This window comes from Thunnus maccoyii, chromosome 2 (genome assembly GCF_910596095.1).
Source record: "Thunnus maccoyii chromosome 2, fThuMac1.1, whole genome shotgun sequence".
Classification (NCBI taxonomy): domain Eukaryota; kingdom Metazoa; phylum Chordata; class Actinopteri; order Scombriformes; family Scombridae; genus Thunnus; species Thunnus maccoyii.
This window is the reverse complement of record NC_056534.1, coordinates 4,960,352-4,979,575: the sequence shown is the minus strand read 5'-3', so window position 1 is coordinate 4,979,575 and position 19,224 is coordinate 4,960,352. Positions and strand designations below refer to the sequence as shown.

At 42.1% G+C, this 19,224-nt stretch overlaps 3 protein-coding genes across 4 annotated transcripts in view; 2 read left to right on the top strand and 1 right to left on the bottom strand.

The window, feature by feature from the left end:
* The window catches only part of LOC121912934, a 183,518-nt gene extending 172,385 nt beyond the window's left edge, over nt 1-11,133 (top strand). The window contains exons 9-10 of the mRNA XM_042435513.1: nt 10,265-10,369; nt 10,685-11,133. Coding sequence (XP_042291447.1) covers nt 10,265-10,369; nt 10,685-10,801 — 222 coding nt within the window. The 3' untranslated portion in view covers nt 10,802-11,133. The remainder of the gene's footprint in view (nt 1-10,264; nt 10,370-10,684) is intronic.
* Nucleotides 4,848-6,788, top strand: LOC121912925. Of its 2 annotated transcripts, none has more exons than XM_042435489.1 (3): nt 4,848-5,288; nt 5,434-5,655; nt 6,360-6,788. In XM_042435489.1, exons 1-3 carry the CDS (start codon nt 4,895-4,897, stop codon nt 6,722-6,724), a joined length of 981 nt encoding a protein of 326 aa, XP_042291423.1. In that variant the 5' UTR covers nt 4,848-4,894; the 3' UTR covers nt 6,725-6,788. The 2 variants fall into 2 exon arrangements, with proteins under 2 accessions (XP_042291423.1, XP_042291433.1); XM_042435499.1 differs by having other exon boundaries at nt 6,230-6,475.
* Nucleotides 11,134-14,894: 3,761 nt separating the features above from the next.
* On the bottom strand, nt 14,895-16,120 carry LOC121881927. Its single transcript, XM_042389772.1, has 3 exons — nt 15,800-16,120; nt 15,551-15,617; nt 14,895-15,166 (listed from the first exon to the last, which is right to left on the bottom strand). The coding sequence occupies exons 1-3, from the start codon at nt 16,118-16,120 to the stop codon at nt 14,895-14,897; spliced, it is 660 nt and encodes a 219-aa protein (XP_042245706.1).
* Nucleotides 16,121-19,224: the final 3,104 nt, after the last annotated feature.

Below are 19,224 nucleotides of genomic sequence, written 5' to 3'. Positions count from 1 at the left end.
GAATACAAAAACACAAAGAGACCAAAAAAAACACAAAGTCCAGGCAGGGTGTGACAGTATAGAGGTGAGAGAGAGACCTTATTGACAGAACTTACCCTAAAATACAGTTATAATGATTTTGCTCATAAATGCACGAGAACACATTTTTGTGCATAATATTGTAAAAAAAGGCTGATATCAGGGGAGCCTCACACGGGGCACCAATTCTGTTTGACTGAGGAATGGGGCCCAACAGTCTGAAGCATTATTATTAAAAATTTTTTAAAATTCTAACAGTATGTAAATTGCATGAATGAGGCTCATTGAGTCATATTGTCATCTCTCCCCATCAGTTGGACTCTTCTCTTGTGCGTGAGATTGTCTCAGACTTGCAGGTCGTCGCTGCAGCAAACAGAAGACACAGAGGAGCAGGAAGACGTGGAGTAAAGTCCAGTCAGGTTGGAGCCTCCTGAGAGGAAAAAAATGGCAAAAACATCAGATTTGTAGTTACAGTTAGGAGATATACCTCACCTGAATTTCATGTGATTTTGTTCTGATGCAGTTGAACCAGAGGCTGGACTCATCTGATGGAAGCAGAAAGTAGTACAACAGTGAAATATGACAGTGGAGAGAGAGGCTGTAGAGGATGATTTGGACGTTTTCATGTTCAGTTTTCAGTAGTAAATTGTGTTTATGTATATTGAGTGTTCTGTCTGAGGTAATGCAGGCTATATTATTATACAGATATTTAAGATTAAAGCTGTTATGTTACATGTTATTTTAATTGTATACATAATAAATTGCTTTTGAAGAGTCCTGATTGGCTTCCTGGTTTGCACCTGTCTTGGCTCACAAAGCTCATTAAGTCTGTTCAGAACAGAGACATCAAACTGGAAGCATCACATTCACACCATGAGCAGTAAACTGTATACTTTCATACAGAAAATTGAAAAATAATCTTGGTTCAATCACCTTTGCTGAATGTCACATTATCCAGGTATCGATGTGGCTGAATAAACAGCCAGTTTCCACAAAAAATGTAATTAGAATTTAATTTCAGTTCCCTTTCACTGCTGCAGAGGGCGATAGTGTGAACAAAGTTTCAGCTTTGAAGGATGGGTTCAAATTTTTTCAAGTCTGTCTTAAAACAACAGTCAGGTGCCCATATGAACAGTGAAACAGGTGTTGCTCACTGTCATCATTCCTCCTGTTCATACTGACCATTAGAAGATCATTGTAAGAGCATTAGCTCTAATGCTCTTACAATGTAAATGATGGGGGACAAAGTCCACAGTCCTCGTTTTGACTAAAAATATATTTAAAAGTTTGTATGAAGATAATATGAGGCTTCAGACATCTGAGTTAGTCCAAAGTGGATATATTCTACACTTACAGTCTTTTTAGTGAGAAATGTCATCTTTGTGTCTTGATGGACAGTGTTTTCCTGTTCAGCTGCAGTGGAGGGATCGTAACAAAAAGAGGAAATTTGGTACTAAAAACATAATAACAAAAGATATTGACTCAATATGACTAGTTTGGATGGCTGAAGCTTCATAATAGCTTTAAATAAACTTATAAATATATTTTTTTCACAGGAGGAGGACTGTGGATTTGATACCACATAACTTACATTGAAAGTGCATTATGAAGGGATCTTTATGGTTAATATGAACAGGATGAATGATTACAGCAAAAAAATGATGGTTTGAGATGTTGCTAAAATGAAGATGCACAGACAGTTTGTATTGAAGAAGATCTTAATTGTCATGTGAGCTGTTTATATCTGAAACTGAAGCTCTAACTGTAATGTTTAATGAATTTAATGTCAAGAGTAAACAGATTAAGATGCGACTCAATCATAAAAAGTGAAAAGTACTAAAAGTACATTTAAATGTGTCTAAACAATCAGTGATTGATGGTAAAATGTTGTTTCAGGGTTGTGATTCAGTATCTCTGATGTTTCACTGTCCTCTAGTGGTGAAGCTTCAGTGTTGCAGATTCAGGCTTCATCACTGATGATGTGCTCTGTGTTACAGTCAGAATGATTGTGAATGAGTGAGTTTCCAACTGCAGATGTAAAACATTTTGTCATCTGATTTACACATAGATTTCTGTATCATGTTTTGATGTACTTTGCATTTATACTTTTTTTTCATAATACTCACGATAAACATTGTGCTCAGCATGTGACTTCTTACATCCCATACTGATGCAGTACATCTCTTTGAACTCATGGTGGTGTATTCAGTGTCTTAATATGCATTAGAAGTGTGAGGAGATGCATCAAACCAAATGTCACACATCCGTCACGTGTCATGTTTTTTCTTTAGACACTGAACTGTGCGCACACTTAAAAAGAGTAATATAATTTAAAAAATCTCATTATTTCTCTTCTCTAATTAAAACAATGCTCTATTATTTTCTCTAGCATAGATTATCTTAAGTAAAACTTAGTTTAAACTTAGGCATTTCCTGTCATTTGGCTCCTCATGCATATTCATAATACTAAGAAAGAGGAAGTAAATCAAGTCATTTACCGTTCTGATATCTGACTTCTGCTCACAGATCACAGAGGACGAGCATCTTAACAGACAACGTCCTTCTCTGTTGTAATTAGAATAGTTTACTGACTATGAGTATTACATGTTGTTTACATTATTTGATGTATTTTATTGTCTCTGAAGCCTCACAGAGAGATGAGAGGAGCAGCTATGAGTTTAACAGCAGCAGCGAGTGGATTTGTTGTCTTCCTTCTCTCTGTGTCAGGTACTGTATATCTACATTTACATTGTAGGACATTTAGCTCACTTATTCAGAGCAGCATTAAGTGATTTTAAGAAAGTAAATATAAATTATCCCAGATCAGCACTTTTCTAGGTTTGATGTATGTGTGATGCAGTATGATGAATAACTTTTAAACTCTACAACACCAAATATTCACTTCTGTTTATTTCTGTGTAAACTATAGCTGTTGAATGAAGACAAAATGGTAAAAATAATAACAGCGGTATTTACTGCTGAACACTTTAATAATATTATATTGAGATGTTCAGCTGTGTCTGTGTCATGGGTGGTGGGGGTGGGGGTGTCTAGCTAATAAGGTTTGTCCACCCTCCCTCCATGGATTGTAAGAATCATATATTTTTATACATGCATATGCATATATACATAGTTCTATGATGGTACAGCAATGCACTGAGAATTTCATCTCGTCATGATGTTTTAAATCTGTTTGGTAATTTCTGCACTCTGTACTGTAGAGCTGGACAACTGTTTTAGCTGTTACAGTCATAACAGTTGCTCCTCCCTGTGAAAACTTATTGTCACCTATTCTATTTTAGCTGCTTTCAAAAGTTTCCCTCACCTCATGTCCTACATTTCTCTGTGGTTTTCACACTTAACTCAGCAGCAACTTGACCAAAGAACTAACAGAGAGGAAACTAACCAAGACAACCACAGACTCTCTAATGATTCATTTCCTTCTTCTTATCCTGTTAAGTAAAACTGCATTAATGTTCACATGTTCAATACATTCTTGTTCCTTCACTGCACCTTCAGACTGTACGATGTTCTGTCTCAGTGCACAGAGAGATTAACTGTGAACAGCATCTAATGTGGATCTTTGTACTGTAAATTCAAAGAAAACATTTTGTCTTGGACTCCTGTGTTCACCCAGGCTTCATTTAGAAATAAAAGTCAAAGTAAAAAACGATTTTCAAAGAGAATTATAGATTGAATTATAAAGTAAATGAACATAAGGAAAGATAAAGTGAATGTTGAATATAGGATGTAAAAGAGACATTTCAGGCATTGAACTTAAGCTTTTTTTAAAACTACAACAAACAGAACAACAGTAAAAACTTGCAGAATGAATGGACTAAAGCTGAAACACTAAAGCAGTAACAAATGATAAAATATTGTTGCGGGTTTGCTTTCAATGATGGCTCAGACGACGAGAAACTTCAGCCTGGTGATTTTTTTTATTCACACCAAGTTCCCCAAACAAGAGTGGCAAAAATATTTACAGTGCAGAAGTGGAAAAACCCTAATAACAAAAAAAAGTATTTACACGACAGGTTTCACACTGGCGGTTTGTCACCCACAAAAACCCAACCAACCCTAAATGAGGGGAGCTCCCCCTTATATATTCTTAGCCCCTCCCCCGGGCAAACCAATTAACAAATTATAGTGTCCTACGTTCAAATTTGACATCGCAACAAACATAAATTCAAAAATCAATGATATACTTCGCCTAAAGGAAAAATGGCACTAATCACCCTCCATACAGCGATGGCCAAATACCCCCAAACCAAAATAAACCATAAAATATCAGTCCATACGATGTTGATGGTATAGTCCACGGTCACATGACCCTCCTAAGCGCGCCACCAAGCGCTATTTATAGTGTGTCCAGGAAGTGCATCAGTTTGGCCCATGCCCGGAGGCAACCACAGGCAGCAGCAGCAGCAGCAGCAGGTTAGTGTATGTGTGTGTCGCGTCAGCGCCGAGTGTGCACCCTCGAACGCCTAGCGTGAAGAAAAGAGTTCAGACAGTGGGGAAAAGTTTGTGGGAGTGCAGGACTGCGGGACACAAGTGTGGGTCTGCAAGGAACAGTTTTAACTGGAGCATGGCTCCGCAGGAACAGTGGGAGCGCTGCGCGCTGTGCGCTCCCGGCCCCGGCGCTCTCTCTCCGGCCAAGAGAGAGAGAAACGCACGCCGGTTAGGGCATGACGGAGTATTCACGGGCGCCCCGTCACATAAAATATGATTTAAAAAAAAACTGATAAAATACTGTATTCCAGTTCAGTTCTAGTTAGACTGATGCATGACGAGGAGCTTGGATGACAATGACTGCAGATAAAATCATATTGATGTCATGATCCACTTTGTCTTATTCACTGATTCTTAACTTGTTATGAATGTGATTGTGGTTTCTGATGTGCTCTGTATTACAGTGGTACAGGGTCAGAATGACTGGAGAGTGACTTACACTTCTACTCAGATCTGTGCCTTAAAAGGATCAACAGTGAACATAAACTGCACCTACAGATACCCATCCAGAATAAATGACAATGATACTGAAGTTGAGAGAATATTCTGGTATACTAAATTGAGTAATAAAGAACCTGTGGATCTGAGAACAGACTCAGAGTATTCAGGTCGTGTTCAGTATCACTGTGATAAGAACGACTGCACTCTGAGAATCACAGACCTGAGAGAGAGCGACTCAGCTGAGTACAAGTTCAGGTTCATCACAAACCAAGGAGGGAGATTTACTGGTTCACCTGGAGTCACTTTGACTGTCACAGGTAACATTTTCATTAGAAGATTTAATAATTTAATTCCAAAAGGTGAACACAAGTGTATGTGTGTGTTCTTGTATGTTTGAATGTTGACAGTTAAGTTTAAAATCAAGTCTTTTCTTCTTTTTTTTCCCTTTATTCACATATGCAGATCTCCAGGTGCAGGTGAGCAGATCAACATTCAATCCTTCCTGGGCAGAGCTGAAGTGTCACAGCAGCTGTCATCTACCTGATGGTTCTTCCTACATCTGGTACAAGAATGGACAGGACATATCGGGACAAACATCTAATTCTTATTCAGGCAGCTTTGATTCTACAGACAGCTATTCCTGTGCTGTGAAAGGCCATGAGAAGTTCCCCTCTCCTTCACTGTGTGAGTTTACTTCAGTCTTTTACGCCATCTAGTGGAGTGTTTTAGCTAATGTACCATAACTGAATGTGTCACAGCATTAGCGTGTTCTGTTGCACCTGTCACCACATCAAACAGTGTTGTCACAGTGTACTGACACACCCTGGAGTGCACTTCTGCATCAGAGGTTAAACCACTGGAGGGCAGTAAAGACAAGATTTCAGCTGGAGTTAAATTGCTCTTTAAAGGAAAAAAATGCACTGTGAAATGTATGTAGTTTATTTCTACAGTTTATTCAAGTGCATTCTTAACTGAAAGGAGTGATGCTAAATACTACATTTCCCAGACAGCTGTGAGATCACTTGAAACCCTACAGTATACATGGCTCCACATCTAATGATTATACATTTTCTTTTTTAAATTGTATCTAGATTAACAGTTTTTTTGAATGTGTTGATCCACACATGAACTTAAATTAAAAACTTAAACATTGCATTATTGATTGCATTTTGTGGTACTCAAGTGTAAAACACTCTTTATGTTTGTCCTTGTGTTGGTGCCATAAGCTTTTTAAATATGTCTCATGTCCTTCTCTAAGGTGGTAAGAAGGAGGCCCATGCAGTATCACAGCAGGTTTACATACTGAAGGACCTTCATGACAGATTAAAGTCTGTTCTCTGATGTTGTTGTGAGTCTGGTTGTGGATTCTGTTGTGTTCTGTGTTACAGCGGGTCACTGGGGAGTGATGTACTCTTCTACTCAGATCTGTGCCTTCAAAGGATCATCAGCGAAGATAAACTGCACCTACATATACCCATCCAGAATAAATGACAATGATACTGAAATTAAGGAAACGTTCTGGTTTACTAAAGGGCCTGATAATGACCCTGTGAATCTGAGAACAGATTCAGAATATTCAGGTCGTGTTCAGTATCACTATGATAAGAACGACTGCACTCTGACAATCACAGACCTGAGAGAGAGCGACTCAGCTGAATACAAGTTCAGGTTCACAACAAACAAAGGATGGAAATATTCTGGTTCACCTGGAGTCACTTTGACTGTCACAGGTAACATTTTCATTTTAAATTGAGCAAAACATTAGTTCAGGCAGAGCACAGAGCTTTACCAGCTGCTTGGCTACCAGCTGACTAATAATGGTCATCATATTCATAGAAGTGGACAGTGCTTCCATTATAACCCGACACTTCTTACTATTACTTTGTTTACATGCTAATGCTGACACCATCTGCTGCCCCAGTCTCCTCATTATGTGCTATGCTTTTGGTATTCTTTATTTCTTTCAAATCTAATGTTCATCTATGTGATTATTAAGGTTATTCAGTAAAATCTTCATTACTGCTTGGATTCTCTGAGAGCTCCCTCAAAGAGCAGGTTCTTTTCCATCAAATTTAACTTTATAACTTTTTGTTATAAATGGTTGATTCCTTGACGTTGTGATGAGTTAGTTTCAGATGTTTCAGATCATTTAGGAAATGTTACTGTGCACATGTGAATATTTTCTTGTATGTGCTGTATGTTGACAGTTAATTCCAAATGACATTTCTGTTTATTGTTCACAGATCCAGACTTCCAAGTGAATGTTAGAAAATCTTCCCCCAACCAGCATCCCACCTGGACAGAGCTGACATGTCACAGCAATTGTCAGCTGCCTGATGATCCTTCCTACATCTGGTACAAGAATGGCCAGCAAATGGAGGGAAAAGATATATATTTTCATCTGCACCCAGTTGTTCCTGAGGACGAGTATTCTTGTGCTCTATCAGGATATGAGTCTTTCCCCTCTCCTTCAGTGTGTGAGTTTTCTCCACAATGTTTCACTAACACATCAAGTAAAAACTTTAACCCACATAGTCTACAACAAGTCAGACCCAGTTTTACCTCTTACACCTTTCCATTTATACTTTGTACTTTTATTAACATAACTATTTTACTCAGACCAAAATGTGATATCAATTGTTTGGGTTTTTTTTTTTTTTTTTTTTTTTTTAATAACCTGCTGGCTTGTGCTAAGGTGTGAGTGTATTCAAGTGCAGGGACACCATACCGAGCAACGTAATGTCTTCAGAATGTTTGTAGAGACAGCAAGATTTATAGAAGAAAACAAAAAAGATGTGTGACAGTGAGGCGGATAGTTATCTGACACTACAGGGCCAATAACACTTAGTGATATGACAACTCAGCAGACACACACACACACACACACACACACACACAATCCGAGAGAGGAAAAACAAATACAGAAAAAGACAACTGATTAATGATTAGTAATTATCAATCTGCTCCCACCAGCAGGAGTCTAAATCTGCTTGCATGAAAGGCAGTGAATAACTGAGACAGTACACTGGTCAGTGGTAATAATCAAACATTAAAAAGAAAATTGAAAATGTATTCTCTTATACGTTCTTTCATTTATTCCTGCCTCCATTATTGTCTTTAGAGTATAAATTATCAGCAAATGAAACAGACTTTGTTTTATGATAATATTCACATCTTAAAGTTAATATGTGTTTATATCACATCATCTTACAGATCCTCCAAAGCTTCCCTCTGAGTCAGTGAGTCCCTCTGGTGAGATAGTGGAGGGCAGTTCAGTGAATCTGACCTGTAGCAGTGATGCTAACCCAGCAGCTAAATACACCTGGTACAAGAAAAATGTAAATCCAGACCTTCAACCTCTCAGTAAAGAACCACAGCTTGTCTTCAGCTCCATCCAGTCCTCTGACTCTGGAGAGTATTACTGTACAGCTGAGAACCAGCAGCAAACATCTTTGCACTTTTTTTTAACCAAAAAGCATTTTGCAGATCATGTCTGTTTTCTTCTGCTGTAAAAGTAAAATTTAACAGTTCTGTTTCCTTCAGTTCAAACTTTCAGATATTTCATTTATTTATAAGGACAACACACATTAATCAACATCTCTGTGTTAGTCAGCTGGCTGATTTTTAACTCCAGTCCCATGGCGAGATGTTCTGAAACTAATGATATGATGCTTAAAAATTACAGACAGACAATAACAGCAAAATAAGCACTCACAAGACATCTCACAAGCCGTGCAGAGCAACAGGAGACAGCAAAACATATATACAATATCCACTATTCATCCATTAACCAGACCACCTTCAAGTTTCCAGATGCTGCCACATGCATGATGCTGTTTTAAAATCATGTGCCACTGTAGTAAAATAATCTGTGTTAATATATCTTTTATAGATGCTCCAAAGTCCTCTTCTGTGTCAGTGAGTCCCTCTGGTGAGATAGTGGAGGGCAGTTCAGTGACTCTGACTTGTAGCAGTGATGCTAACCCAGCAGCTAATTATACCTGGTACAAGGAGAACCAAACACTGCTTCAAGGACCAGAAGGAATTTATCATTTAACCTCCATCAGCTCTGAAGACAGAGGGATCTACCACTGCAAGTCTGAGAATCAATATGGAGAGAACTCTACGTCTTTATTCATTAATGTCCAGTGTAAGTACAAAACAAATCAAATCTCTGACATACAAAGTGGGGTTTAACAATATGTTATGAATTAACTGCCATCTGAGTTCAGGCTGGTAGAAATATCATGTTCTAAAGTAGAAAGGCTGAAGGCAGATTCTAGCATGGCCGCTTTTTCTTTGGTCCCCTCCTGCTGGTTTTGTATGCATAAAAATGAACCCAAAGAAAAACACTGATTTGTTTGGTCTCTATACATGTTGCCCCCCAGATGCTCCAAAGCTTCCCTCTGTGTCAGTGAGTCCCTCTGGTGAGATAGTGGAGGGCAGTTCAGTGAATCTGACCTGTAGCAGTGATGCTAACCCAGCAGCTACTTATACCTGGTACAAGGAGAATGAAGACTCACCAAAAGCATCAGGACAGATCTTCACCATCACTGATGTCAGACCTGAACACAGTGGGAATTATTACTGTGAAGCCCAGAACAGAAGAGGACGTCATAACTCCACCTTATATCTGACTGTTGTGGCAGGCAAGTTATGTTCATTGACCTTCATACACACACACACACACACACACACACACCTGTATACTACATTTATTGATAAGCCATATCTCCTTTCTGTTGGTCTCCTTTTAGGGAAATCAGTAATTATAATAAATATCATCGTGGTGATTCTGGTGGTCCTGATGCTGATTCCTCTGCTTCTCTTGAGTCTGTGGATGTGGTAAAACGACAAAGAAGATACCCCTTCTTTAATTTTCTCATAAAAACATTTTCAAAGTCATGAATTTCATTTTGTTAAATTTCTTATTCTTGATGGATTCAATCCAGGAAGAAGAAAACTCTGAGCTCCACCACTGAACTGAATGAACCTGTAGAGACTATAGAGGTGAGAGAGAGACCTTATTGACAGAACTTACCCTAAAATACAGTTATGATGATTTGACTTATAAATGCACTAGAACACATTTTATTATCAACATAAAATCATAAAGGGAATTCAAATGTAAAGAACAACTTGCTGAGTAGAAACCAGTAATGTTTTAGGCCTTAAAGGTCAACACAGAATTAAAAAATAGCATTATTATTAAAAATATTTTAAAAATTCTAACAGTATGCAAATTGCATGATTGAGGCTCATTGAGTCTTATATTGTCATCTCTCCCCATCAGTTGGACTCTTCTCCAGTGTATGAGAACGTCTCAGACTTGCAGGTCGTCGCTGCAGCAGACAGAAGACACAGAGGAGCAGGAGGACGTGGAGTAAAGTCCAGTCAGGTTGGAGCCTCATGAAAGGAAAAAAACAGGCCAACAGAGAGACTTTATTGACAAACCTTACCCTAAAATACAATTATGATTATTTGTCTTATAAATGCATGAGAACACATTTTTTTTATCAACATGAAGCTGTAAAGTGAATTTAAATGTAAAGAACAACTTGCTGAGTGGAAACCAGAAATGTTTTAGGCCTTAAAGGTCAACACAGAATTTAGTCTGAAGCATTAATATTAAAAATATTTTAATAATTCTAACAGTATGCAAATTGCATGAATGAGGTTCATTGAGTCGTATATTGTCATCTCTCTCCATCAGTTGGACTCTTCTGTGTATGAGAACGTCTCAGACTTGCAGGTCGTCGCTGCAGCAGACAGAAGACACAGAGGAGCAGGAAGATGTGGAGTAAAGTCCAGTCAGGCTGGAGCCTCCTGAAAGGAAAAAAAAATGGCCAACATCAGATTTGTAGTTGTAGTTAGGAGAATAAACTCACCGAAATTTCATGTGATTTTGTTGTGATGCAGTTGAACCAGAGGCTGGACTCACCTGATGGAAGCAGAAAGTAGTACAACAGTGAAATATGACAGTGGAGAGAGAGGCTGTAGAGGATGATGTGGACGTTTTCATGTTCAGTTTTCAGTAGCAGCAGGTGTGTGTGACTCATAATTGTGTTTATGTATATTAAGTGTTCTATCTGAGGTGATGCAGGCAATATTATTGTACTTTACGCCTTTGTCCTTTTCCATATTACTGATACTTAGGCTTAGAGCTGTTATGTTAAATGTTATTTTAAATGTATACATAATAAATCACTTTTGAAGAATTCTGATTGGCTTCCTGGTTTGCACCTGTCCTGGCTCACAAAGCTCATTAAGTCTGTTCAGAACAGAGACATCAAACTGGAAGCATCACATTCACACCATGTGCAGTATACTGTATATTTTCACACATTAAATTCAAACATAATCTCGGTTCTATCACACTTTGCTGAATGTCACATTATCCAGGTATCACTGTGGCTGAATAAACAGCCAGTTTCCACAATATTGTAATTAGAAACTTAACTGTAATGTTTAATGAATTTAATGTCAAGAGTAAACAGATTAAGATGCGACTCAATCATAAAAAGTGAAAAGTACTAAAAGTAAATTTAAATGTGTCTAAACAATCAGTGATTGATGGTAAAATGTCGTTTCAGGGTTGTGATTCAGTATCTCTGATGTTTCACTGTCCTCTAGTGGTGAAGCTTCAGTGTTGCAGATTCAGGCTTCATCACTGATGATGTGCTCTGTGTTACAGTCAGAATGATTGTGAATGAGTGAGTTTACAACTGCAGATGTAAAACATTTTGTCATCTGATTTACACATAGATTTCTGTATCATGTTTTGATGAACTTTGCTTTTTACTTGTTTCTTAATAGTTACAATAAACATTGTGCTCATCATGTGACTTCTTACATCCCATACTGATGCAGTACATCTCTTTGAACTCATGGTGGTGTATTCAGTGTCTTAACATGCACTAGAAGTGTGAAGAAATGCATCAAACCAAATGTCACACATCTGTCACATGGAATATTTTTTCTTTAAATATGTGACTTCTGCTCACAGATCACAGAGGACGAGCATCTTAACAGACAACGTCCTTCTCTGTTGTAAGTAGAATAGTTTACTGATATGATTATTACATGTTTTGTACATTATTTGATGTATTTTATTGTCTCTGAAGCCTCACAGAGAGATGAGAGGAGCAGCTATGAGTTTAACAGCAGCAGCGAGTGGATTTGTTGTCTTCCTTCTCTCTGTGTCAGGTACTGTATATCTACATTTACATTGTAGGACATTTAGCACACTTATTCAGAGCAGCATGAAGTCATTTTAAGAAAGTAAATATAAAATATCCCAGCACTTTTCTAGGTTTGATGTATGTGTGATGCAGTATGATGAATAACTTTTAAACTCTACAACACCAAACATTCACTTCTGTTTATTTTTGTGTAAACTATAGCTGTTGAATGAAGACAAAATGGTAAAAAAAAAAATAAATAACATCAATATTTACTGCTGAATACTTTAATAATATTATATTAAGATGTTCAGCTGTGTCTGTGTCATGGGTGGTGGGAGTGGGGGTGTCTAGCTAATAAGGTTTGTCCACCCTCCCTCCATGGATTGTAAGAATCATATATTTTTATACATGCATATGCATATATACATAGTTCTATGATGGTACAGCAATGCACTGAGAATTTCATCTCGTTATGATGTTTTAATTCTATTTGGTAATTTCTGCACTCTGTACTGTAGAGCTGGACAACTGTTATAGCTGTTACAGTTATAACAGTTGTCCCTCCCTGTTAAAACTTATTGTCACCTATTTTGTTTCAGCCACTTTCAACAGTTTCCCTCACGTCATGTTCTGCATTTCTCTGTGGTTTTCACACTTAACTCAGCAGCAACTTGACCAAAGAACTAACAGAGAGGAAACTAACCAAGACAACCACAGACTCTCTAATGATTCATTTTCTTCTTCCTATCCTGTTCAGTAAAACTGCATTAATGTTCACAGGTTCAATACATTCTTGTTCCTTCACTGCACCTTCAGACTGTACGATGTTCTGTCTCAGTGCACAGAGAGATTAACTGTAAACAGCTTCTAAAACTGTTTCTTTGTACTGTAAATTCAAAGTATGTATAAATATCTTAGGCCTTTTAGACTTTTCTATACCTGTGTTCACCCAGGCACAATTCAGAAATAACATAATGAAAGTCATAAAATAAAGAAATAAAGTGTATGAAAAGTAAATGAACATGGGGAAAAATAATGAAACAGAACAAGTCTGAGTTTTAATGAAGTGAAAACAACATTGATGTACCACTGATCTGCTGCTCCACTCAAAAAAAAGTTAGTTAAATGTCTTTTTACTCATTTCATGTTTGAATGACTTCTTTGATAACAAATAAGAGACACATTTCAAGTGTTCAACTTTAACTTTTTTAAAACTACAACAAACAAAGGGAACAAAAGTAAAAACTTGCAGAATGAATGGACTAAAGCTGAAACACTCAACAGTAAGAAATTATAAGATATGATAAATAACTGATAAAATACTGTATTCCAGTTCAGTTCTAGTTAGATTGATGCACGATGAGGAGCTTTGAATGACAATGACTGCAGATAAAATCATATTGGTGCCATGATCCACTTTGTCTTATTCATTGATTCTTAACTTGTTATGAATGTGATTGTGGTTTCTGATGTGCTCTGTGTTACAGTGGTACAGGGTCAGAATGACTGGGGAGTGACTTACACTTCTACTCAGATCTGTGTCATGAAAGGATCAACAGTGGACATAAAGTGCACCTACAGATACCCATCCAGAATAAATGATCATGATACTACAGTTGAGAAAACATTCTGGTTCACAAAAGAGAGTAATGATGTGTATGTAGATCTCAGAACAGACTCAGAGTATTCAGTGATGAGAACGACTTTTTCCTCTTGCCTCTTGTGCCTTAAGTTTCTAACTTGTGGCTCTGGGCTGTAACACTCCATGAAGCCAGAGGGAGAGAGGCATTCAGAGGCACTGTCACTGTCTGATAGATGGTGCCATGTACTGAACTGTGGTCAGAGATGCTGTGGTCATCATCTGATCTGTCCATTGTCTGGTCACACTTCTGGGCCAGAATCTCTGCGTATGGCCTTCTAAAGCTTCCACTGTGTGAATGCCTATCTCGACACAGTTGGTGGACATGGCGGTTACGCCCAGTGTCCCTATGCTGCCTTTTGTCACCCCCCTTTGGACTGTTATGAGGGTGATCTTTTGAGGCAGCAGACTTGTATGACGCTTCAGTGTTTGAGCTGGCAGGCCCTTTTTTTTTTCCCTCCTGCTTTGGAAGTGACAGCAGTTTCCCAAGCCACCTGTGTCATCTTTCTTATCTCATGCAGTGAGGGGTTCTGCAAGAATAAGGACTTGAAGGTGGGGTTTTCTTATAAGCCTGGTGCATTCTTGCCCTGGAAGTACGCATGCCTCAAACGTTGGTAATAATCCCCGGGATGCTCACGACGGGAATGTTTAACTTTGAGGGCTGCAACCACTGATGTGGTCTCGTCAGCAGGAAAAGAGTTCTTCCACTAGTGCTTGACGGAGCTCTTGGTTGTCATTTCTGACTCTGGAAGGTTGTGGATATATAAACTTGTGTACAGCTTTAGAGCTGGTTTTCCATACAAGTTTAACTTTCTTACTTTGGGTTGCATGGAGCAGGTCAACTAGATTGTACTCTAGTTCTCTAAAGTAATCTTCAATGTGGTGATTACAGCTGTCTGGATCAAAATGATCAATGTCCTTACCTATAAGCTCAAGCACTTTAAAGCGGGGACACTGTGAAGTAATTTCTGGTGAAGACAAGACTAAACTAGCACTATCATGGACATGCGCATCACATGCTACAATTCTCTATGGTTGAAGGGCAGGGACTGAACAACTGTTATCACTGTTATCACAGTGCAGAGGAGAGGCTGTTATGGCTAGGCTAATGAACCCACAAGCAAGACACCGAGGCAGGAGGCAGCGAGTGGGGTTGGAAAAGGATTTATTTGCAAGGCGGAAAAAACTGGGAGACTGGGGCCAAGGTCTGGACCGGTAGCCGGGGAACCTGGGGGCTTGGGCTGGGCATGAGGCTGGGTATAGGGGATGGAGCGGGGAGCCAGGTCGAGGGATAGGCTGAGCCGGCGAGGCAGGAGGACTGGAGACAGGGCCGGGGTCAGGCTGAGGTCTTTGTAGGAACGGAGTCTACGATCTGGCAGTGAGTAGGAGGTTGCACCCCATATTTAAGCAGACCTCCTGATGGATGGCAGCTGTTCACCCAACTCCCGCACACCTGTCTCCACTCCTGCAATTAGCACTCATAGAGAGAGAGAGAAAGACACACACACACACACACACACACCCACTAGGAGGAGGCAGAAGTGGAGGGCATGACAGTACCCCCCCCCCCCCCACGGGCACCAAATGGCGCACGACCAGGACGGCCAGGGTGTTGCAGATGAAAGTCCCGGATGAGGGAAGGGTCCAATATCAGGCGACGTGGGACCCAGCAACGCTCCTCCGGACCGTAACCCTCCCAGTCCACCAAGTACTGCAGGCCACGGCCCCGGCGGTGCACATCCAGTAGCCGCCGCACCATGTACGCCGGGTGGTCGTCGATAAGCCGGGGAGGGGGAGGAGCCAGCGCTGGGGGCGACAGGGGACTGAAGGAGACAGGTTTGAGCTGGGACACATGGAAAGTGGGATGGATCCGAAGGGAAGAAGGGAGTTTCAGACGGACAGCACAGGGATTGATAATAGAGTCAATCTCAAAGGGACCAACATAATGGGGAGACAATTTCTTGGACTCCACCCGAAGAGGGAGGTCCTTAGAGAGGAGCCATACCTTCTGGCCGGGTGAATAGTTGGGTGCCGGAGTGCAGTGGCGGTCAGCCTGGGCCCGAGCCCTAGTGGTAGCATGGAGCAGGGCAGTGCAGGCCCACGTGCAGGTCCTGTGGCAGCGGCGCATGTGAGCTTGAACAGATGGAACCACGATGTCCACTTCCTGAGTGGGGAACAAGGGAGGCTGGTAACCAAGAGAGCAGAGGAAGGGGGTCATACCTGAGGAGGCATTGGGCAGGGTGTTGTGAGCATATTCCACCCAGGGCAGCTGGGAGCTCCAAGCAGACGGATTTGCAGAGGTAATGCAGCGCAGTGCAGCCTCCATCTCCTGGTTAGCCCGTTCGGTTTGACCATTAGTCTGGGGATGGTATCCAGATGAAAGACTGGCAGTGGCTCCCAGGGCCGTGCAGAAAGCCTTCCATACCTGGGACGTGAACTGGGGACCTCTGTCAGACACTATGTCTGATGGCAAACCATGTAGACGGAAAACATGTTCCACAAGGAGGTTAGCAGTCTCTCTGGCTGAGGGGAGTTTGGGCAGAGCAAGGAAGTGAGCAGCTTTGGAAAAGCGATCTATGATGGTGAGTATGACAGTTTTACCTTCTGAAGGGGGGAGACTGGGGACCGGCAGAGGATGGAGAAGACCTGAACTGGGCTTTGTTGAAGTCTTGTTTTGGGCACACACTGAACAGGCCGAGATGAAGGACTGGGTGTTGGCACCCATAGTAGGCCACCAAAACCGTTGGCGGAGGAAGGTGAGCATGCGGCTGATACCTGGATGGCAGGTGAGGTGTGTGGAATGAGCCCATTGAAGAACCTGGGAGCGGGCAGAGCCAGGGACAAACAGATGATTAGGAGGGTCGTTACCTGGGTCAGGTTGGAGGCTCTGGGCTTGCCTCACAAGTGACTCAATCTCCCAGGTGATGGCGGCAATGACGCAGGTGGGCGGCAGGATGGCAGGAATGGGACTAGTCTCCTCGATGGTGAACTGGCGTGACAGGGCATCGGGTTTGATGTTACGGGAGTCTGGACGATAAGTGAGGGAGAAGTTAAATCTGCCAAAAAATAGAGCCCACCTTGCTTGACATGCATTGAGCCGCTTAGCTGACTGGATGTAGGAGAGGTTCTTATGGTCGGTCCAAACGACGAAGGGTTGGTCAGAGCCCTCCAACCAGTGACGCCACTCCTCCAAGGTCAGCATAACCGCGAAAAGCTCCCTATTGCCGATGTCATAATTCCTCTCAGCAGGAGAGAGTCTACGAGAGAAAAAGGCACAGCGATGGAGTTTATTATCGGCAGAGGAACGTTGTGACAGGACAGCGCCCACCCCAGTGTCAGAAGCATCCACCTCCACCACAAACTGAAGGGCAGGGTCAGGTTGGACCAGGATTGGAGCGGAGAGGAAGCGGTGCTTGAGCTCCTTGAAGGCTGCTTCAGCCTCAGGCGTCCACCGGAAGGGCATGGAGATGGAGGTGAGAGCAGTGAGTGGGGCAGCGATGCGGCTATAATTCCGGATGAACCTCCGTTAAAAATTAGCGAACCCCAGGAACCGTTGCAGTTGCTTGCGGTTGGTGGGTGCTGCCCACTCTCACACAGCGGTAACTTTGGCGGGGTCCATCTGCACCTGTCTTTGTGTGATTATGTAGCCTAGGAAAGACACTGTGGGGACATGGAACACACACTTCTCTGGTTTGACATAGAGTTTGTTTTCGAGTAAGCGTTGGAGTACCTGCCGTACATGATTCTCATGCTCCTCAAGGGACTGGGTAAAAATCAGGATGTCATCCAGATAGACGGAAACGAAGCAGTTGATCATGTCTCGGAGGACATCATTAACTAGAGCCTGGAAGACAGCAGGAGCGTTAGTTAATCCAAATGGCACGACAAGGTACTCAAAGTGCCCCAGAGGTGTGTTGAAACCTGCCTTCCATTCGTCCCCCTCCTGGATACGGACAAGGTGGTAGGTGTTCCGCAGGTCCGTTTTGGAGAAGATGGTGGCTCCATGGAGGGGGGCAAAAGCAGAACTGATAAGATGCAGAGGGTATTTGATTTTTACAGTGATGTTGTTTAAGCCACGAAAATCAATGCATGGTCTCAGGGTCCCATCCTTCTTACCCACAAAAAAGAAACCAGCACCCACCGGAGAAGATGAAGGTCGAATTATACCTGCGGGCAGAGAGTCCCGTATGATTTCTCCATTGCCTCCCGCTCTGGCCGGGAGAGGTTGTACAGCCGACAGCAGGGAAGAGGGGCCCCAGGCAGGAGGTCAATAGCACAGTCATATGGGCGGTGTGGTGGCAGGGACAAGGCAAGATGTTTACTGAAAACTGGGCCCAGATCATGATAAATCTTTGGAACAGAGGAAAGATCCAGAGGCTCTGGCAGGGGCAGTGACCCTGTGATGGCAGGGGCTAGGGCAGAATGCAAGCAGTTAGAATGACAGAAAGTACTCCAAGAGGTGATCTTACCCGTGGTCCAGTCTATATGTGGGTTGTGGGTCTTGAGCCAGGGATAGCCGAGCAGCAGAGGAGTGCAAGGACAGTCAATGATGTGAAAACTGATGACTTCTTGATGGTTTCCAGACAACTGGAGGGTTACAGGGACTGTTTTGTGGTCTACCAGGGCCAATAGCTGACCATTAAGGGCTTTGGCCTCCAGAGGCGAATCGAGGGGCTCCGTCTCGATCCCTAGTTGCATGGCCATTCTCATCGGCTCCTGAATCAATGAGAGTGGGGAGATGTAATGATTGGGTGCACCAGCAAATGGTGGCGTTGAGTAGTGGTCGAGGGAGATGATCTGGCTGCTCGGCTCATCAGTATTTCTCCCACTACTGATGAGCCGACTCTTTTACTGGGCGCATTGGACAGGTGGAGATGAAGTGACCAGCTTGGCCGCAATACAGGCAGGACTGGGAGTTACTACGGCGAGCCCTCTCCTCTGCACTCAACCGGGCACGGCCCAGCTGCATGGGCTCAGGCTCAGCGCAGACCATGACGTCGCAGCTGGACTCAGGAAGACACAGAAGTGGACGCCGAGAAGCAACCGACGAGGGAGGGGAAGGATGTTGAGTACAGGTGGACTTCTCCCTGCAGCGCTCCCGAAGGCGATTATCCACCTGGATGGCAAGGGCTATGAGCTGGTCAAGGTCGGGAGGGTCGTCACGGGAGGCTAACTCATCCTTCACGCTGTGAAAGAATGAGGGAATCCTGGAATACGCCCTGTAGTGCCTCGTCATTCCACCTGCTCTCCGCAGCAAGAGTCCGGAACTCGATGGCAAACTCGGCTGCGCTGCGGGAGCCCTGGCAGAGGGAGAGGAGGCGCTGGGCTGCGTTCTTGCCCCGCACAGGATGATCGAACACCTTCCTCATCTCCGTGGTGAAGCCCTCGTAGGAGAAGCAGATGGATGATTGCCTCTCCCATACTGCAGAG